We start from the raw sequence: 23,483 nt of genomic DNA, 5'->3' as shown, positions 1-23,483 counted from the left end.
ACGAACTATGCGATTAGACTGGAAAAATTACTATGAACGCTCAAGATTTTATTAAATCTATGATAAAAAATTCGTATTTGTATCTTCATCCAGTTCTTCACAAAAAAATTCTAAAAAAAGCCAAAAACAACGGCTTCACACGGGATGACCCCCTTAAATAAAATTAATAATTATATATTTACTTATTTATTATAAGTACATTTTCAAGAAACTGACTGCCCCCTCTTCCCCGCTTAAGTTTATCCTAGAATCGTCAACAGCAATGTAGCCTATACTATAGAGCATGATACTGTCAAGTTTGGTGGAAATCGCGCTACTACTAACAGAGTTATTATGGGTCAAAGTTGTCATTTTGTCTAAGACTTTGAATGTCAATCTCATACTAAAGTGAATAATCTGACAAACTAAACGTATAAACATTTCGAGCTTGCTACAAATAGGACAAATGTCCATTAAGATATTGGGTTGGGGAAAAAGAAATGTCGTATTTGTGATCGAAATTTGGCGCTTTATTTAACATACTTGGAATTATCCGATTTAAATCAAATATGCACCGTTCTGTTTGCAAACTTGTTGCCATTTAGAAGGCAACTTCATTATCCCCCCCTTATGTACCCCCCCCCCCCCCCCTAATTTGCAAAAAACTCAGACAGCCAGTTTTCGCAGGCCTCTTTTGAGGCCAACTTAGTAACATCAAGAGCGTTTTGCAATGGCCGGAAGAGACGGTAATCACTTGGTGCCAGGCCCGAACTATACGGTGGGTGCGATAGGACATCCAATCCGAGCTCCCGTAGCTTCTGGCGTGTCATCAAAGATGTGTGAGGCCGAGCGTTGTCCTGGTGGAACACAGCGTCATTCCTATTGACCAATTCTGGCCACTTCTTGTCAATCGCCTGCTTGAAACGGTCAAGTTGCTCACAGTAGAGGACCGAATTGAGGGTCTCGCCATAGTTGAGCAGCTCATAGTGGATGATTTCCTTTCAATCCCACCAAATAAACGGCAAAACCTTCCTGGTCGTCAATCCCAGCTTGCCGATGGGTTGGCCCGGTTCGCCCCACTTCTTTTTCGCTTGCGGTTGTTGTTGTCACCAGTCACCAGCCGCTTCAAAAATGGGTCGAATTCGTTCCGTTTGAGCAGTGCATCGCAGGCGTTGATTCGGTCCAAGAGATTTTTTTCTGTCAACTCGTGTGGCACCCAAATATTCAGCTTTTTTTTGGAATCCAACCTTCTGCAAATGGTTCCAAACGATTTTATGGTCTATACCCAGTTCTTGGCCAATCGAGCGAATGCTCATGTGCTGGTCTACTTGGATGATTTCGACGATTTTATCGGTTTCTACGGCGATTGGGCCTACCAGTACCTACAGTATCTTCGACATCCACTACACCAGAACGAAATCGATCGAACCAACGCTGTGCTGTGGGAATCGTTACAGTATCGGGCCCATAAACTCCACAAATTTTTTCGGCCGCTTTCATTGCATTTTTACCTCTCAGGTAGTAAGAACGTGAAATATGACGAATTTCTTGCTTGAGAGACTGAAACGTACGATCACAACACTGTCAAAGAGCGTTGTATTCTTATATTTTTTAAATTTACTGGAAAATCCCCATACGGCCATGATAAAATTATAAAATCTTGCAGTAATATAGATTTAATTTCATTTCAATATAGAGCATGATACTAGAAAATTTGGAGAAAATTTTACTAAAAATAAGTATCAAATTTGTTTGTTTTGCGTAAGTTTTCTGCGCGAAAATCACTATTGAAAATTATGTGTGACGTCAACATAAATTCTAGTAATGGTAATTCGGCTGGACACCCAAATTGTATAACAGTGGGACGAATATTTAGTTAGGCTAATTGTTAACAGATGATTCAAGTGTCAGTAAGGAGATCTTATCAAAGGTGCAAAGTATTATAGTTTTCTAGTAGAGTATTTGCATGCCTTTCTAGAATGTTGTGCGGAGTATAAAAAGGCCGGAAGTCCTCCAACGGAGTCAGTCTAGTTCTAGAGCGAAAACAGATCGCGTCGATTATGAATACGCCTCGATTTGTACCAGTTAAGGAATTGTTCTATAATTAATTGTGCAGTACAGTTACATAAGTTAATGTAAAATAAACGCTTATATTAAAGTTATAGAGTTGGTTTCTGTCTAGTGCTACACAATCTAGTGATACGAGTCTACGGGAACCAAGTAACCGAATACGTAAAGCGAAAAATGTACCAATATGTACTTAGAATCTTAGTATTACGTTAAAGTAAATAGTCTGACTTAATATATATACACAACACACTTTGTGCAACTGGAACCATCGTGCACTCAAATATTAATTCATTTAACTATTAATTAAAGTACTTAAAAATCGACTCCAGTTTTACTGTTCATTTTTTTATTATTTAGAATCAGCACTTAAGAAGGACACTTGTTTTGTCCGAAACATGGAAACCTAAACATGTGTTCGCAACATATTCTAGATAATAAGAGAATCTACAGTAAAATGTTGAATCGGATTTTAAGTAGTTTAATAAACTAACTGTAGAAAACAAAGGAACTTTTCTTTGTAAAATCCGTCCAAATATTCATGCATAAAAATCCGTAAAAGGTCTCATACTTGGAGCGCCGGAAATCTGATTCCTGATTTGTTTATCCTTTATTGGGGCATATTAGAAAGCCACAATGTGCAGATATGGACTTATAGATAATGAATATCCACAAAGTATCAAATCTAGAATAGAGCAGTTTTTATTTTAATTAGGGACAACCCTAGTATATTCAATAGCATATATCGATGTTTCGGGAGCCAGTTGCTCTCTTCCTCAGTACAAACAAAATTGTGGGGTTGTCCCTAATTAAAAAAGAATCTGCTCTTTTTATCTTCAAATCTAGACTTAAAAACATAAAAGTGTTGCCTTCCTTTTTTGCTTGTATCGTATATCGTTAGTTTCTACTAAATTTGTAAAAATCGCGGTCTAGTATTAAATCAAAGATTTTTTAATTTAATTTAATGCTGTAAAAAATAACTCCCATCCATGGGGCGGAATGATTTGTATTTTATGCTTCATATGTTTATTCCCACAGAATAAAATGGCGTTGATTATTGTGTATTTTATGTAATTTGCACTGATTTCAAAATCTTAAACCACCCCTCAACCCACCTTCAAAATTGGTTCATAAGCATTTTAACACAAAGATCTACTTTTAGGTTTTCAACCGTACAACGTGCAGGTAATTTCATTTATCCTGCTTACGGTAAATCAAGGGAGCCATAAAAATTTTTTCGGTCCCACGAGCGTTCCTAAATTAGCACAAAACAGGTGACGAAAAAGGACAAAGGCCCGTTTTCATTTAAACATTGATATCGTGTCGAATCTTAAACATTTGAAAGCACGAATAAAAGGGCCGCAGAGTGGAATAATACCATTTATGTCCGTATATTCTGAGTTTGTATAAGGCTATACTTTATTACATGAGTACATAAGCTCATATGAATATGTGTTTTGAGCTTTCCAGTCATTTGAATATGCATTTCCTCGTAAATGCTAGGGAATTTCGTGACTCAGCGCCATATCTTTTGAAAGACTGCTGGCAAGGCATTTCCTTGCTTGTTTTACCTCGAAACGGCAAAATTAGAATTTAGTTGAATAATTCAAAGGGCGCACCTTTCGTGCTGATGATGACCTTTTTGTTTTCCAGAAATATTCAAGGGAACTCTCGTTCTTCCGCAGAAAGGAAATGCTTCCTTACCTTTGCCTTTATCTATCTAATAGAAAAAGTAAATACATATTTTTAATGATGCTGTAAATTGACGGTAAACCCTCATTATTCCAGAGCATTAAAATATTAAGACATATTACAGCATATCGTTCTGACGTACGACGTTAAGCAAATCTGACAGAGTGACTAAATCGATTTGCTTAAATTACTACGATTGATGTCTGTGTTTATTAAATCTAAAGATTGCACGGGTTTCTGTCATTGTTTTGTTGTTCGTGTTGGTTCATTGTTTCATGTCGTACTTACTTTGCATAATCGGCCTTACAGTAGACCTGTCGTTCCCTGAGAAAACATGATTGTTGTCGATCGAGCGGTGATAAGCATACACAACACCTAAGACATGATCCGTGCCATGAACAGCCGCCAACTTCCAGAAAATATCGGTCTGAGATCGGTTCACCACATGCTGCGCAAGAACGCAACTCAGTCTGTAAAATGAAAGATATGAAAATGTGAATTAACGTCAGGTAACTAGTCTATTGCAAGGCAGTCTAAACAATTCAGAGGAGTTGAATTCTCAGCTTAATTTCAGAAATATTTACCAGAAAGGAACGTTCAGGTGGGTCATTCGACAGGAAACCCTAATCTTTGTGTATTTGTATTGTGAATTTTCCTATTTGGCTAATCGAGAAACAGAAATTTCAAGCTAAATACTACAATGTATTGACATATTTTTAAGCTCAGAATCTCAGTCTCGTGAGTTACTAAAATCGAAGAAGAGGGAAAAACAGCGGCTTGACTTTCATACACGCGGTTCATAAACGTATCTTCCTCTGAGAATCTGTTCAAATCTGAGCATTCCATATTCTCAATCGAACTAATAAGGGTAAAGACTAAAATCATGTTGCTTTGCGTCGATTATAAACCAGTCGGGAAACCGGAAGCTGGACGCTTCAGGTACGAAAGGTTTTGTGTATTTCTTAGTACGTAGCATGTGAGAGTATCCACTTTCGGGTGATATTGACATCCATAGTCTTCAATTTTCAAAGAAGCAGCAATTTTGACGTATTATAACTTTGTTAGTAATAGTGCGATTTCCACCACACTTGGTAAGATCATGCTCTACATTATAGCCTACATCACTTTTTCAGATTTTTCGGTTGGGTAGTTTCTGAGAATGGCCTCCTTAAAAAACGATCACTTCCAACCCCTCGCACTCCCCACCTCTTCAACAAATGCCAAAACTAATACCGGCTTCGAAAAGTACTAATCGAGACCTTTAATTTGACACCCCATATGACAATATTTGATGAAAAAAAATTTAACACCCCCTTAAATTAACTCACTGTATGTGTGAGCGTTCACAGTTCCCACCTTTCTACCAAATTTGATGTCAATCGCTATAACCGTCTCCGAGAAAAATGCGTGTGACGGATAGACAGACAGACAGACAGACGGGCAGACAAACAGACAGACAGACAGTAAACCGATTTTAATAAGGTTTTGTGTTTACACAACGTTGAATGTGCCCGACATTCAGTTCGATGTGGTACTGACATATTATCCCGTAGAGTAGTAATTTGACGTTAAAGAGTTAACTTTGTCATAAAACAACAACAGTATGAAACTTATATTATCGCAAACTTTTACGAATCTAGAAAGAACTTAATTGCCAGTAACTTTTCAAAATATAATAATATGTCATTATTAACTTTATTTGAGCAAACATCGAACTGGAGAATATTTTGAGTCCTAGATACTATGTGCATGGACCACCACATTGTTTTCTTTTTCAAATTTTTCGGTTGAATAGTTTCTAAAATGGATCCTTAAAATAATTGACACCTTTCGGACACCCTCAATTCTCGCCTTTCAATCCAATATCAATAATAATATTTGCTCCGAAATATACTAATCGAGACCTTTCATTTGTTATAAAAATTTTGCATCCATCTTTTACTTGTATGGGGAACCCTCCATAAGTTCGAAGTGGAATCACATGCGAGGGCGTTCACCGTTCCAACCTTTCCACAAAATTTCATGACAATAGGTGTTATTTATTATATATGGGCTAAGATTATGTTAAAGGATATAAATGTTGGCGGAATCTACTTTCTGCATATCCATCATTTGCTAGGAGTAAGGTTAACACAGTTCGAAAAAGGTCATTACATAAAAAGAACGTCTAGGTCTGAGTCCCTGGGAGCAACATGACCAAAAGCGGGCACGAGAAATTATTTGCTCTCCGATATGTTTATATATTCACATACGTTAATTCTTTTCAGGTCATGTTCAGGTCAGGAATCTTGCTTCAAGGTACCTGGTAATCGCTTTTGATCAACTCAGAGGTGAGGCAGCACTTGATGAGCAGCCTCTGAACTGAAAGAAATCGTCAATCATACTTTTTGAAAAAGTTAATTTGTTGAGTCCAAAAATAGGGGTCTTTGAACCAAATAAAGTGGGAGGAAGTTACCCTCCAATGGGCCTGGTCCATCATCAAGTAGTTGAAAACTCAGGCTGCTCGAAATCTATAAAGAAAAATGTTTTCATATTTTCGTAGTACAAGAGGAGCTAGTTAAGATCAGGCTAGGATACATTCGGGACTTAGTAGTGGCCAGCTTAGAATACAAGGTGATGAAGAGAGAAGAGGACAAACCTCATAGGAGCGTATTTTACCTACCCTATGGTTTTCTGTGCTCCCTGACGAAGCATTGAACTAAAGGGTCTGGCAACGTTTCTGCACATATCTGCAGTGGCTTGAAATTTTTGAATGATTGTAATGCAAATAGTCAATATATTCGCTAGTGAATTAGTAAATATTATCCTAAAGTAAAGTAAAATTATTTAATTTCATTAGTGAGTACTCGAAAATTCGCCATGCCAAAGGGAAGTCAATTCATTGATCTAAAACTTTGTACTTCAGATATTTTACAATTGACTAGAGACTGTCTTTTATCAGACAAAGTCTCATTGTCAGAGCACCATTACTTGACTATTGGCAACCGTACTTTCACATAAAGACAGAGATTACGAGGAAAACGGAGTAGGTGAAATTTAATGATTTTCTTGACAGTATAGCACATTTCCTGAGGCGAATAAGGACGTCTTTAGCGGTGAAAACACAATTCAGAATTATGGGTTACACACCTAACGCGTAAGAACGGATTGCACCTATAACAACGAAGAACAGAACCGAAATGATTTGTCAAAACTTTCAAACTACACTGCTTTAGAATACAATGCGATGAACTGGATGAAGGAAACAAGACTTGAGAGCTATGGAGATATTTAAACTGGCTAAATTGGTCACCCTGTGTATCCTTACAAAACCGTAAAACGAGATTTCTTGAAAGGACATAATCTAGCAGAGAGGTAATATACAACTCAAGACAAATTAACAACCACTTGAAAACTTTTGCTCCTTCCTTATCTATCTCACGTATTTCGCCAACGATGATTGCAAAGCATTAGGCAACTATCATCATCATGAAGTTTAGTAGGATCGTGGCGTTGTTTTCGGGTTAGTTTGATATATGCCTGTTTACTGCTGTGGTTGCTTTTGCAGCTTTAACGTGCAACTGTATTATTTAGCAGTAAAATGCTATGAATTCGAAACCAATCGAACACTGGTTGTGCTGTCCCAACGTTTCGCTGCTTTACGGATGAAATATCTCCGAAAGCTTACCAAAAATATATGGAACCGGCGGTTTATCTCACTGCCGCGGTTTGGAAGGAATTCATGGGGCTGGACAACTGATAGCTTTGTCAGCGATCAGATCATCAGAAATCGTTTGTCGGCTGATCAGCAATGTTCATAGAATCCTCTAACCAGCGCAGTCTTATAACCAGACAAAAGGGACATGGAAATCTACCAAGTTGTTTATATAGCCCTCCTAAAGGAGGAGGGTTTGAAGCAACGTACTTTCGTATTATAGTCACTATAAGAAAAAGAAACCTTAAATCAGGGAAAGAGACAAATAAAGTAGGGTTAGAGTCACTCCACTATGCTGAATCCTAATTGATCTCTCTTGGTAACAGACCCTGTAATAGTGCTTCTATTGCCAATAGTCTAGAAGAGGCGCAAAAAGGAAACCGTAAAATGGTTGATAAAAATACTGTGGAAAAATCCTAACTTCAATTTAGGCTAACTAATGCAATTAAATCTGTATGATCTAAGGAAAGTGAACGCACTGCAAAACATCCTAATACGCCATATTATTATAAGCACAATTGATGGTATATTTAAAGAAACCTAGTTTGCTGAGGGCTGTTCAAAAAGTGTTTGGCAAAACCAATCGGAACTATGTTCTTCCAAAAGAGAATGATACCGAAATTCGGAGCTGCCTCTGTGTGAAATCGAGAAAGAGAACCAATGGAATAAATTTAACATAGTTAAAGCGGAGTCTCGTTAAAATCTGATCTCAGGTGTCGTTTTCAACTGAACACTTTCACTTTTTAGTTTCAATTTACGAATAATATAAATAAAACTTTTCTGCATAAACTTCCTAGTTCTCCAGATGCATTCAATTATATTCCTCCATTATTCTGAATCGAATTCAGATTCACGTTTTCAAAAACAAATTTACAAAATTACAATGAACCGTCATTAAATGTTTGTGACCGGTTGCGACCACATCATCCTCGATGCAAAGAAAGATTGCGGTGGAAACTAAACAAGGTTTGGACTCACTTATTTTCTTGACTTAGTGTCGGTAGTATAGGTCGAAAAGTTTCAGGGGGAGCAAGATAGGCTAATCTCTGCGCTTAAAGACGTGCCAACTGGTTCCCCACCCTGGTGCAGGTTTGACAATAATATGTGGAAAAACTACCTATCTGGCAGCCATGAATAAGCCTTTGACAGGATTTACAAGAAATGACCTGCAGAGGGATCGATTTCCCAGGAAAAAGGGACTATACCACATAATAAAATGGCTATTCGATAAAGCATAGGCAAATTTATAGATTTTGACAGCCAACTAAGGAGGGTGCCCGTATTCAGGCAATAAGCTGCAACGAACGGCTCATTATCCAACCAGTAGCATTACTGAAAGGCCCATTATAATCACCTGGTATGCGCGGAAAGAGCTCAATTAACAAACGTCTCTCGAAATGGGACCAATTCCTACCAAATTGACTACGTGTTAACAGAAAGCAGTGACTTCTTAGGCTTGATGAATGTCAGAATGTATAAACGGACCAACATCAACTCGGATCAATATCTCGTTCTCAGGGTGCTCCAAGTTCACGCACCACCTCGAATCTGAAAAGCGGATGATAGTGAAACTAAAGTCATCCAGCGTTAGAAAACTGTTGGAATATAACCATCAGTTGCATCATCTCTTCATCGACTACAAGGCCGCCTGTGATAGTATAGCAATAGTACAACTTCACACGGTCATGGGAGAATTTAGTATTCCGACAAAAATAATAAGACTTACAAGGATGACCGTAACTAATATGAGAGGCCAGATAAAAACCACAGGATAACTCTTGAGACTTTTCCACATCACGACGGTGTATTATACATCCCTTTAAACCTGGCGCTTGGTAACAATTATCTGCAACGCCGATTTAAACGCGACAGTCACTGTCCTTTTCAAATCCCCGCAGCAGGGGCAATATCTATTGTAGATAAGATGTGCTAGACCCCACCTCAGATGAAACAATGGCGTAGACAGGGACGCTAGTTACATCGCACATATGGATGTTTAGGGTTGTTCACTAAAGTAGCCTTAGACCAATCACCGGTTATTGCATCGTTGATGATGTGGTTGACTAGATAGACGGTATCAAGTGACGAGAGTGGGTAAACAGAAGCTCTCAAGATCCTTCGAGTAGAAATTCTTTTATTTTCATCATCGATCCGATAACCCGTAGTAACTTTTGAAATCGCCCGTTGCTTCGTCAGTTTCCTGTTGCTATGTGTTACCTTTCAACCACAGAGTAATGCTTTACAGCCAATTGCTCATATTCAGGCCTTTTATCGCACTGAGACTAAGTGGTCTCGCTAAATCGCCATTCAGTAATATCACAATCCGCGCAACGCTGAAAAGGTCCAGGTAATGGCATTAGACCACCAATTGAAGCCCTGCAAAGACGCGTCTGGAATGCCACTGCTAGGTGACCAAAGACGGTTCGCAGAAATGGTTCGTTTTAATTATCGGTGAATATTTCTTTTTTTGTTATCTGACGTTAACCGATAAGCGGGATACCCAGCCAGGTAAATACAACTTCCGGTGGCTTCCGGCGAGTAGTAATGAAACTTCAACGCTGCTTCCTACATTCTGCTAGAGGGGTGCAAATGAATAAAGGTGAAAGTGGTTAATTTAATGTGAACTTTTGATTTCAAATCTCGGCAATTTTTCTGTTAAACACATTTCCAATTATTCATTTCCAAGCTTATTTGTCCTACTTAATAAAACGTTCATGATATAAAAACAGAAACTCCCCCATTCACCTGGAAGAACTAAAGAAGACCTCAAAATGTCACCGAAAATATCTAACCCAAATCTTCATTCGAAAAACGTCGAAAGGAATGCTCCATTGTAAGTCATATGACACAACAAGCAAAAGACGCAACTTCCTCTCACTATTTTACTGTATTGTATGATTTGAACTCGCTAGTGGAACCTGCTTGCATGAGTACTTGCCTGACACTGAGACAGGTTCAGCCAGCGTCCAGACCTTTACTTTGTCAATGCAACATTTCATGAAAAAAGATCTGCTAACTGCCAGTCGTATGACAACCTCTTGTCATATTTTACGTTTTTTGCTCCAGCAAGTGACTAACCCATTAATTTATCTGAACCGATTCGAATGTTCAAAGATCTGTATCAGCAGATACAGAGAGCGAGATAATACCAACGACATTCACCTGACTATCTGACGAAAGGAAATCGGTTAATAAGCATTCGAAGATATGCAAATCGCTTCGATTAGATTGTCGCGAGGGCGTTTAAGGGAAATAATGATACCTATTAGTTCAGAGTCGGGTTTTTTAAGTGTAGAAGTCAACTCTGGAAAAAAGAATGGCATTTACAGAATGAAATGTTGAGAATGAAATGTTAAGAACGAAATAAAGAAAAGATGTAGAAAGAAACGTTTTCAACCAGGAGACATTCAGTAGAGATATCAGAATGTTGGCTTTGCGTATGCTGACATGACTTTACGAGTATGCAAATTAGGAAGCTAAAAATAGATTGTTGCGTGAATAACTGTGCTCCAAGATATTAGCGATCTATTTCCAAGCATATAAAAACAACTGCTGATCTAAAATATCTGATTGCGAACAGAAACTACAGTCAACCATGAATATGGCTCACTTTGCTATTTCATTGATTCTTTCGATAAAATAATATGTAAATATGGTCAAAAGGATTGCGTAGATATGTAGAGACATTTGATAGCGACAGTTTGATTTTTATTATAAACGCTTTTGAAGCTGCTTAATTCATTGTGACATGATGCTTTACAGTTACCTCTTTTTTCGTAGAGAAATATGATAAAAATTAAGACACATGCAATATTAAGAAGTAAAAAATTCTGCAAAAAGTCGTTGGAAAGTTACTACATGGCTTTCTTTTTATTATTATTTCCAAGGTTCACTTCTGCAGAAAATTAAGTAGTGATTACTGGCGATTTGGCTTATAGGAAAAAGTATCTTTCTTCTTACAAAGATTAGTTGAACATTTTTAGCTTCGATAAATAATAATAATAATTATTGGCGCAACAATCCATATTGGATCAGGGCCTTGAAGTGTGTTAGAGCACTTCATTCGAGACCGTAGCGGTACACTACAGTACACTGTAGGAGGCGATGTGGTCAACATTGCCTTCGCCCCAGATTATTACGCTAGTTTGACTCTAGCTCATTCAGATCTGAGTCGACTGGTATCCGACATCCAGTCACGATAACAAATCCCTCGGCCACCAGTGAGATTTGAACCGCGACCTTCCGCTACGACAGTCCAGTGCTCTAACCACTTGAGCCATCTGGACGCAGTTTCGAAAAGATACCCATAATCATTCCACCAAGAGTGCATGCCAACTATCGCATACTGCTTTTGCGCACTTGACTCGTTCGATATTCCTGCCATTTAAGCAGAAGTTCTTAGAATGAACTCCTTTAAGATCTCTTCATAAAAAGTGAAGCGATGGCGACTTTACGGTTTCTTAGGAGGGGTCCGTGGACCAGGAAAGAGCAGTAAGTAGCTTCCCATTCGGTCCGGTCCAGCATTAAGTTGATGGGGACTTAGGACCCCATCATTCTCAAAACGAAGAGATCTCTTCATAGTTAAAAAGATATAATGTGTCACGACTTACGAAAATAATGCTAGTCATTCACCATAAAGGGGAGAGTTAACTTAGCCTAGCTACAAATCTCAAAAAAAAAGTCTTGGTTAGCTATAGGCAGCGCGTCCACTTGTCTCTTTTCATAGACCATGTCATTAAATTGTGAAATACGAAGGGCAATGTGCAATCTTTGTCGATAAAATCAATTCAGCACTTCCTTAGTCGAATATTTCCTAATATATTTACATGAAATATGTTTGCACTACGCCTATCTTAATACTAGACGGAACTGAGAGCCGATTAGTTCGGGAAACGGTCACCATGAAAATACAGTTCCGACCAGCAAGTGAGGGCGCCATTTTTCCTGTTGTATCTTCTCAAGCCGCGAAAATGATACGACTTTGCACCCTTAAATCCAACTAATCCTTGCAGGCTGCAAAATCAGTTGGCAATTCGCTAAGACACACAGAAAGAGAACCGACTCTAAATATGAAAGGTCTGTCAGTTACGGCAAGTCGAAGAGCACCTTGACCGTAAGAAGTGGCAGGCATAAAATCTAGTTGGCCCTGATAGACTCGACGGACCCCACACACGTTTCGGCCGTCGGTTACCTGTGGATGTACATTGAATGACAAACGCTTCTAATAGAATTTATCAATCCAAGTAATTGTGAAATGCAGCACAAAACATGCAGTTCCCCCCTTGCTCACATGACAATCCCACCTAGTATGTCGCTCATTGTGAACTTGGAGGTTTAGTTGGGGGGGGCTCATAGACAGACAGAGAGTAAATCGACTTCAATCAGATTTTGTTTTTTCCAAAGTGTCGAATAAATGAATCCAACACTTTTTCAAATGAAGTAGCTGGTCAATCCAACAAGTATGTAAATATGGCATACAGTCACTCAAAGTGAAAATGATCCACCCATTGAAAATGACTTTAGTCGAGTTAGATTAAAGTATAGTTAATACAAATGAATTTATTTCAACGTAATAATAATTCTTGATATGTTAGTAATAAATACTCAAGATATATTTGAAATTAGTGTATTTTCTTTGCAGTTAATTGTTAATATTTGTCATTGGTCCGAATATGGGGTCAAAGTGAAAATGATCCAGGCAACTTATTACAATGAACTTGGTACTGAACTTTTGTGATGTACTGTTAAAATGCATAGCTGTGCAACTGTGCAGTTAACTATAGCCCTTCGCTGAGTGCAGTCATCAGTTACATTTCTATTTCGGCAAGTTTTTCTAGTGAAATGGGTCGACACACGACGTACGAAGAGCGGGAGGTAGTGATCCATCATTTTATGCTTGGAAAAAGTAAAAGAGCGATAGCGAATATTGTTAATAAAAGTCCTTCAACTGTACAACATATAATTGAGCGATTTAGAGAAAATCACATCGGTAATAAAGTTCGTATAAGTCCTAAAAAGGCTTTTTCCGAGCGTGACGAACGATGGATTTTAAATTTGGTTCGAGACAATCCTAAAATAAGTGCACCAAAAATACGTGTAGAAGTTGAAAAGCATTTAGGTATCAAGGTCTGCGACGAAACAATCCGAATCGTTTTGAGAAATCATGGATTTAACAACAGAGCCCCTCGAATAAAGCCTTTAATTAGTCCAAAAAATAAGCAACGCCGGCTAGAATTTGCAAATCGTTACTATTCACACGGTCCAGAATTCTGGAACAACGTTATCTTTGCAGATGAGAGCAAATTTAATGTTTTTGGATCCGACGGAAAAATTCGAGTATGGAGAAAGAAGAATGAAGAGTTAAATTTGAAAAATTTACAAGCGAGCGTAAAACATGGGGGCGGTTCAGTAATGATTTGGGGTTGCATGGCAGCCAATGGGGTCGGGAATATTTATGTCATAGACGGCAATATGGACAAATTTATGTACCTTCAAATTCTAAAGGACAATTTACATGCCAGTGCCAGAAATTTGGGTCTTGAAGGGAATTTCCAGTTTTACCAAGATAACGACCCCAAACACAAATCGTTTCTCATTCGCGAATGGATGCTCTACAATTGTCCTAAGGTTATCGAAACTCCACCACAATCACCAGATCTGAATGTTATCGAGCATTTGTGGGACTTTCTAGACGATCGAATCAGGCAACATAGAATATCTAGCCGAAATCACTTAAAGCAGGTTATTTTGGAGGAATGGGCAAAAATTCCATCAGAATTCACAAAAAAACTTGTTGAGTCAATGTCAAGAAGACTGTCAGCTGTCAGGGTGGCTAAAGGGCTTCATACTAAATATTAATTAGCTAAAAAAAATTTAGAATTTACTTTGTTTTTGCCTTTTTTATTTTAATGGATCATTTTCACTTTGACTAGGAATTATGCATTTTTATGTTTATGTTATTATATTTATAAATGAAATAAATTTTTTATTTTTTACAAACTTAAAAGTAAACGAGTTCATCTTAAGCAACATTTTTTTATTTATAGTAGTTCATGATTTACTTATTTTCAATCAGTACAACACATTTTAACTGCTTTAAACCGGGTGGATCATTTTGACTTTGAGTCACTGTATATCATTGATTGAGGGAAAATGATGAGTGGACAGAACTCAGTCGAACTTGCTTCGATTTTCCAGGTTAAAGCAGCTCATTACGTTACGCACCTTCACAAATTGCTGGAGTCGCAGCCAATTTAGACACAATAGTTTGAAATTATAGTAGGCTGACCACCTATAACGAATGCACAACGAATGAGAACCTTGAGGGATCTTCAATGACAATAAGCAAATAATCCGACTTATAGAAAACTACCCAAGTGCAACTTATTCTGCATTATCAACGCGTTGGAAATAGTATTGAACCTATCCAAGTTGACCGCTTGACCAAAGGATCAACTTACTCGGAAGAGCTGCACTCGGAAGGCCATAGCCCCATCGAAGCAGACGACAATATGACGCACGACGCATTTAACGTCGCTACTGATAAAAAAATGATCATCTACTAACTTGAAGGCTGAATCTAAGACATAAATAAAGATAAAGATAAAAATAAAGTTCAAAATACTCAAAAACAAGATTAAACTAATTTCATGGATTCAATCTACCATCGCTGCTTTTAGTATTTCAAATGCCACTAAATTTGTGCAATCGCCTATCAAAGTGAAATAAAATCTGTTAAACTATTAATTACACACGGGACACATTTAGGTAAAAATCAGAATTAATTTCCTTAATCAGATTCCACTCTTCTAGTTTGTTCTAAATTTATTAACCTATAAAATCGCAGCTGAAATTACATCTGCCGCTGAATACATGCAAGTTTGTATAAATATTTTCCAAACGAATGCGAAAAAGAACGCTCAACTTAACCACATAAATTCGAAAATTAATTTCTCTACTCCAAATCGTGCCAATTTACGAGATTTTTTTTTCGAAAGGCCACTTATATTGTTATTAATAAATATTTTATCAAAGCAATTGTTTTTTTTTCAGTTATATTTTAAATCTTTTGATATTGTAAACAACCCGAAAAATCCCATCGTCTTATAGATATCGAGCGCTATCTTTTTGTCTTTATGAAAATTCAATGAGACAATTTCCTTGCAACGGTATTAGGAGCTGAATTAATGGAAATTTCAAGTAGCCACGCAACCTATTTTCCATTCGACTTACTATTTCATGCGAACAAGATCTAATAGTGACATCTAGGCTACTTTTATGTGGCCAGTTTGAGCAGGTTTAGTTCTTTGAGTGGTCTTTTTTCGTATGGTTTCCATTATGAGTGGTCGTAAATTGCCATTTCGGGTGTCACACAAACGTTTATTGGGTGATGTTTTTTATTTATTTTGTTGCTTTTTAATAGACCGTGTTCAAACAAAATAAAATTAGCTGTTGGGTTGATAAAGGAAGCCCCCAAGATGTAAAGGTGGAAGTTACCTTGCAGTAGTTCAAATAGTTTGTATTTATTGCTCCTGTGAAGCTACCTTAATGGCTAATATAATATCCTTACGACAGGTTATAAATTGTGGAAGAATTTGAATGCTTTTTTGCATTTTCCTTGAAACTCAGAGGTTTTTATTGTATGCTGCTGAATAAAAGTTTTCCAGAGGTTAATAGTATCTACAGTTCACCGAAAGCCCTGCCGATGGTTCTAACAAGTACGATTATAATAGGATTGCCCAGAATTGCTTTTTGAAAGCTTTTAAAATTTATAACTTAATATTAGGACGATTTATCGTTTACCAATACGAACCTTTTCGTGTTATCGTGAGGAAATGCGGCATTATTTAGGCGATCAATTGCTTGTATTCAGTATATACGACTGCAAGAAAAGGATATAATTTTGCAATTACGCTGGTTTTTACCAAGCTCCGGACGGAGGGATGGACAGACAGACTGCAAACCAGTTAATACTGGCTTTGTCTTCAACCAAATGTTAAAAACAATGTCTTAACGAGACAAAATATTATACGGCGGCCCGTTCCTTATAGCATCCAGTTTGGAACAAGCAAAAAGTCACTCTTATCAGCGAATGAACCTTATAAGCGCAGGCGAAAAAAAAAAAAATATGGCTATGTATGTACTGAAGATATGGAAGATATGAGACGTTAGAACCTCTAAGTTTGAAGGTGAAACTCCGACTTTATCAATCACTTCATCAATGACGGATTTGGTTCTCAGAATTGGTTTGAAGATTTTGGTCGATATCCATCCAGTTATAGTAGTAGCTCACAGTAAAGTCATCTGGCGTTTCTACAGGGCAACCATTATCCGTCTTCTACAGCTCCTTTTCAGTATTGACGAAGGGGTAGTCAGGTATCTGGTGGAAAGCTTCGAGGAGCGAAATTTGCGCTATGGTGCATCGTTTTGATGCTACAAACCGTGACTGTTATTATGAGAACAGAGAGGCAGAGTCCAGACGGCTGATATCTTCAGAGCCAGCCCGTAGCATTTACGAAGGAAAGCAGCTCTCTCACCCAACCGCTAGAAATCTCGTTGAGGTCCTCAAAGAATGGTTTACGTAGTGTTCGTAGCCTGACACTAGCTAGAACTGGGCAATCGTAAAGGAAGTTCCTGAGGATTTCCCCCCTCTTCTCCACACCTTCGACAATGCGAATTGTAGGGTATGCCGAGCTTGGCGGCATGGTTCCCTATAGTCCAGTGTCCCGTGCAGACCGCCGTAATCGTGCATTTGCACGCGTCTGTCACAGAAGCTCTTGTGAACGAGTTTTGTTATAAGCGGACCAAATCCTCCTTGACTTGGCACAGCTGCATTAGTGGCATAGAATCAGCAGGCAAGAAAACATTTATGATGTTCTTTAAGTTCAAATTTACATTGTGAGCTTGGCAGTTGCCCATCAGATTTTCTTGGGTGATTCAGGCATTTTTAGATATTATACAGTCAATGAGTAAACCTTTCATCCTTTCAAAATGCTAAGATCTACTTCGCTCCTATCATGCTAGCGTATCAGAGCAAAACACTATTGCAGAGTAATTTCATCGGTATTGAACGCTTCGACGATTAGAGAAAGCCATTCTTGTTTAAGCTATAAACTTGAACCAGCAAAATTTGCGCGCCCTTAGCCTCCATGCTTTTTTTGTGAAAGAAAAAGTATGTCTCCTTCCAAAAAAAGAACCACCTTTCCTACAAAATATCCCTTGACATTTTTCAGCCAGATCCGGTTCCCAGTTCACGTTTCTCCCAAACTGAAATGGTAGCTTTCATAACTGATTTTTTTCAATGTGTTTTTGGGTACGTCCGGACTGTTTCTGGCAATTTTGAGTTTCATGGGAGACTGAACACTATATGCGCCTTGATTCATATTTCCCACATTAGCCCCTTTGATTGTTCCATTCCTGGTAAATTATCCCAGTATACTTCCTCTCCCTTCCACACTTTTATGGCCATGAATCCCGTTTCCATTGCACAGAAGGGTTTTAGTCAATATAACGGCGTTTCTAGTGCTTTCTCGCCTTTTAACCCAATATGGCCTGAAATCCACAGTATCTAGACCTTATTGCCAGTCTGGAGTTCATCGAGCTGGACTTATGTGTCTCTAACGCTCTTCAAGTTCGTCGTGTTACTCCATAGTGTTTCAAATCTCTGATGATCTCTGAAGCTTCATTGTCATGGTATCCCTCGATACCTGTAATTCAGGTTACAGCCAGGAAAGAATGTCAATCTTCTTTCGAATTGGGCGGCTTTTCTCCCTACTGAGACTTCCGTACGTTTTGAAGATTGTTCTCCTTGTCTGTACTTGTATTTGAAAATAAAAAGAAATCAATCTGAGATCTGCCAAGCCGTTCTTTAAAGCTTGTGTAACTCTCTGACTATCGTGCTGTGTTTGCTTGTGTCTGCCTGAATTACAAAATTGATGTTGCTTTTGCAATATAGGGGATGCCGGCAGTCATATATTCTTATAATTAGCAAATGATTATTACGGGAGTCTTCTAGAGGAACAAAGCTTTGATCGTGAGCAAAATGTATTAGAAGCGATCAATTCATGATCCTCGGTTCGGAGGGGAAAGCAAACACGTGAGTATCTGAAGAGTGTGTAAAACGCAAACTTCAAAAACGATGCGCGAAGACCAAAATTCAGATGAATAGGATAAATTCAAATCGGGGGAAGATTTTGCTTCTTAGAAGAGAAACAGATACGAGGCACGTTCCAGAATATAAATACAATGGGGTTGAATGGTTTTTCGACATGTTAGCAATACTGTCGGGTAACTAGACTCTTCTTCTTTAAAATGAGACCAGTTTGAGGTAAGTATTTTGAAAACTCTTGACCCACGACCATCTCTTATGAAAAATATCGATCCAATCTTCCATCAAGTCCGAAACCTGTACCGTCGTTCGATATGTCGCTGCGAAAGGAACAATTCCAGTTTATGTTTTTAATGTGGTCGAAACTCTTCATGGCAATGGAATTATAAATGGTACAAGTTTGTAAAAACGGTATTGCGACTTTAAAATCTTTCGTACTCATGTCCATAACGATCGGAGTAGTGGAAAACCTTTAATTTGTGATTGACAAACTTGTAGAAAAAATGGAGAACACAGTTCGTGACAATCGAAAATTAACGTTGAATGAACTTACTGCGATGTTTCCGCAAATCTCCAGGTTGCTGCATGAAGCAATTACAGAAATCCTCCCATATCGCAAATTCTGTGCAAGGTGGATCCCAAAACAACTGACAGAATAATACAAGTTAATTCGAGTGTGACAGACGACAGTCGACAGAGGATAGAGGACAAAGGACAGAGGACAGAGAACAGAGGACAGAGGACAGAGGACAGAGGACAGAGGACAGAGGACAGAGGACAGAGGACAGAGGACAGAGGACAGAGGACAGAGGACAGAGGACAGAGGACAGAGGACAGAGGAGAGAGGAGAGAGGACAGAGGATAGAGGATAGAGGACAGAAGACAGGCGACGGAGGACCGACGACAGATGAGGATTTTTGAAGCACTACTGATTTCCTCAACTCCTGGCGCCTTAAAAAAGTTTAAAAGAGCAGCCTCGAATAAAAGAAGGGGCACGGTGACAAAGAGAGTCTGTCTGCTACACGATTATACCAGATACTCCTCAAGCGAAGCAATTTCTGGACCCGTTTGAATGATTTCGAAGCATTCCCCTGGGTTCCCCTGCCCTGTCCCTTTCAGATTACCGTCTAATCACTTCCCCGAATAAGGTGCATAAAGGTTGAAAAGGTTTTCAATGGACGAGGAGGTGAAAGAGGAGATGCAGAAGTGGGCAAAAGACCTGACGCAAGACATTTTCGAGGCAAACGTCATAAATTATTCATTTTCGTAGCCACTTCGTGAAAGGGGGTGGTGACCATGTACCTACATATATACAATTGCAACCAAGTATTCTTTTTTCTGAAGCCTACACAAATTGGGTACACTTACTTTCTGGACCTGCCTCACATTTGGTTATAGGCTTTGCAATAAAATGGAAATTATTATATTCTATACACGGTAAGCAAATCGTATTCAGGAGAATGGAGAGAATTGATTAGAAAAACATTAAGTCAAAAGTAGAGAAAAAATGATAATGTTTTGGTATTTCGCGGGTATAACCCAAGTAAATCGAATAAGCTGAAGAATATCAATGTATATGAAATTTAGGTTCCTACTTGCCAGAGGGAAATGTAAAATCTTTGGTGTAATACAGGGAAGATGTGACGCTGGCTCTGGGGTGAAAAAGCTAATATAAGCCCGTATTTTAACTTTTGCTATGGAGCGCAGAAAATGCCACGCAGGCGGTAGATGAAGACAGAAAGCTAGTCGAGTTTGAATAACACTGCAGATAAGTTTATCGTCTTGGGCAGTTATACTGCTCTTCAGTGTATCCTCTTCGAAAACTCCGTATTTGTCATATTTAATATATACATATGGACGATTATAACGATATTTTAATAGTAATAATAATCTTTAGGCCTACCTAGGAATTGAAGTGTGTTAGAGCTCTGCATTCAAAACCGTAATGGTTCACGACAGGATTACAGTACCCTGTAATGTGACCAGCATTGTGCTCGCCTATGATTATTATCCTGCTTTGACTCCGGTGCTCGTATATAGCTTAGTCGACTGGTATCCAACATCCGGTCACGATACAAATTCCACTGCCATGAGTGAGTCCTACTCATTAAAGGCTTGATTCATGAATGTAATTTAAGATGTTTTATCAAAGAAAGACCTGGCCCGGTGCAGTGCCAGAATTGTCAAGAATTTGATCACACAAAGACATACTGCAATCTATCCAATGTTTGTGTTATTTGTGGAGATCTGCATGAAACAGCTAATTGTAAGAAAAATAAGCAGTATGCTAATTCTAAAAACTGTAGCAATTGTAGGGGAGCAGACATAGCTAACTACAGAGATTGCCCAGTCTATCCTAAAATCCAACAAAAACGCAACCGAAACAAAGAATTCAACGCGCCGAACCAAATACCAGTCAGGCCAGCACATATCTGGTTGAAGCCACTAAAAACATAACTCAGCAAGATGCGAGCTATGCTAGCGTTTTAAAATCCGCACCTCAAAGCCAATAAAGACCAGACACCCCAATTTCCAATCTGGAAGGGCTTTTCCTTACACTGACTGAAACCATGAACTAGTTTATGGTCTCGATGCGAGATATGATGCAAGCAATGATACGTAATCAGACCCAGATCTTACAGGTCCTTTTTAGAAGCAAATGAACGTCAGCCAGTTACGACACTTCCTCTTTGACAAAGAAATCGATATAGTGCTCATATCCGAAACGCATCTCACTGACAAAAATACTGGGTACTGCTTCTCCGTTACTAAATATCTGGAAGGAAAAGCACACGGTGATACTGGAATACTTATCAGATCCTGCATTAAGCATTATCTTTTAGGAGATTACTGCTACCTCTAAGCAAGTTCAATTCGATTACTGTAGTGGGCAGGCAAGATAACCATCAGCGCGATCTATTGTCCTCCAAAGGTTAAACCGATTTCTCTGATATTTGAAGATTTTTTCAACACACTAAGGAATCGATTTCTTGTGGTTGGGGATTTTAATGGTGATCACACTCATTGAGGATCCGGACTGATCACTCTAAAGGGAGGACAGTTGTGGGAGTACTCGCCTGAGACACTAGACTTAACATCGTATTATCAAAATCTGTGAGGCGGCGATACAAAACTAACAACCAAATCAACAAACTGGTTCAATTTCCGTAAGTATATAAGATGAGTGCATCTGCAAAACAACACTCCCTTGAAAACCACTTACTTACGAGGCACATCATTAGATTTTTCTGTGGGAAAGGCTAGAAGAAAGTTAAAGAGATGTGGCTGATGGGCGTCAATGGGCACTGAGATCAGCAGACGGCAGCTAAGCAAGAAGTGATGCCGTAAAAAGACGACATTTGCAAACCACCCGCAAAAGGCATTTCCCTCCCACTCACCGGAAATGGGGTTAAGACTTCCTAAAATATCCATGACTACATCGAAAGGAAGCTTTCCATTTAGAATCAAACAAGTTGCTCAAGTCTTTAGGAAACAAATTGACCCAAAGGTAGTTCCAGGATATGATCTAATCAAGAGAAAACGACTTCCAGGTATCACAATCACTCACGCGACTCATATGTTCAACGCAATTGTACATTGTACATTTATTAACTTAAATCTTGGAAAGTTTCAGAAGTTACAATGATTTCCAAATGTAGGAAGTACCAAACGCAGGTTACATCATACAGGCCTATAAGTGTGCAACCCATCCTCTCAAAATGGTTCGAAAAATTACTAGTTTCAAAATTATCACCACATCTAGTGTAAAATAGAGTAATTCCTCAGCACCATTGAACAAATTCACAGGATCGTCTCTGAGATGAGACGTACACTAGTGAATAGAAGGTATTGCTCAAGGGTCTTTTTGAATGTGGCTCAGCTTTTGGCAAAGTGTGACACGAAGGTTTATTTTTCAAATATAAAAGCTGTTTCCAGTACAATTCCATGGGGTTTTGGAATCGTTTTCCTTGAAGCACAAATTCAGGGTGAAATGCAAAAGTTTCACCTCTCGCGAGTACAACATTCAAGCATGAGTCCCTCAAGGCAGTGTTCTTTGTAAAGCACTGTATACCTTGGATCTACCAACTGATCGTAATCTGATAACTTCAAAGTTTGCAGATGATAATCCCATTTTCGGTATCCACACCAATCCCCAGGTTGCATCAAAAACCTTACAAATCCACCTAAGACGAAATGAAAACTGGTTTACAAGATGGAAAGTTTGCGTAAACGAAACCAAGTGCTGTCATGTCATTTTCACCCGGAACTGGCAAAACTGCGCTACAGTCTCCATCAATGATGTAACATCAGAATGATGCAAAGTATCTCGGTTCGCACCTTGACAGACTACTAACGTGAAGAAAACATATTGGTACAAAGGCAATGCAAATGAAGCTGATAAAAAAATAAGTTTTGACGAAAACTCTAAGTTCGACTACAAACGCCTGCTCTACAAAGCCGTCATAATGCCAACATGAACTTACGAAATTCAGTGTGGTGTTAAGCGTGCACATCTAACGTCGAGTTCTACAGTGAGCCCAGTCCAGGATACTACGGATGATCACTGGTAAACCTTGGTATATGAGGAATAAAAACGTCCACAGGGACCTTTAAATTGCGGCAGCGAGAAAGGAGATCTCATTCTAAATAATGAAGTACAAAGGAAGGTTAGCTTCCATCGTAATCCCTTAACCAGGAGACTTCTACATCAGTCTAGTGTCAATCGATCGAAAAAGGTGAACACTCTAGAACGTAAATAAAGCCAAATAAAACTTATGTGTGTAGACTAACCTGTCATCTTACTTTCAGAATAATGGTGAGAATTACATCTGAATTTTAGCTCTAAGATTTGAAAACTTAAAAAGTTCCAATAAAATAAAAATGTCGTTAAAAAAAATGTGAAGTTTGAATCGCGATTTACGACAGCCTAGCACTCCAACCGCT

The 23,483-nt window shown here is 38.6% G+C and overlaps 1 protein-coding gene across 4 annotated transcripts in view; it reads right to left on the bottom strand.

Annotated features, from left to right (window-relative positions):
* Window positions 1–23,483, bottom strand: part of LOC119650125 (LIM/homeobox protein Awh) — a 125,883-nt gene that overhangs the window by 27,722 nt on the left and 74,678 nt on the right. For all 4 annotated transcript variants that reach the window (XM_038052650.1, XM_038052653.1, XM_038052651.1 and 1 more), the window contains exon 2: window positions 4,027–4,208. In XM_038052650.1, coding sequence (XP_037908578.1) covers window positions 4,027–4,208 — 182 coding nt within the window. The remainder of the gene's footprint in view (window positions 1–4,026; window positions 4,209–23,483) is intronic.

Source organism: Hermetia illucens, chromosome 2, assembly GCF_905115235.1.
Source record: "Hermetia illucens chromosome 2, iHerIll2.2.curated.20191125, whole genome shotgun sequence".
In the NCBI taxonomy this organism is placed as follows: domain Eukaryota; kingdom Metazoa; phylum Arthropoda; class Insecta; order Diptera; family Stratiomyidae; genus Hermetia; species Hermetia illucens.
Note: the sequence above shows the minus strand (reverse complement) of the source record. Positions and strands in the feature narration are given on the sequence as shown.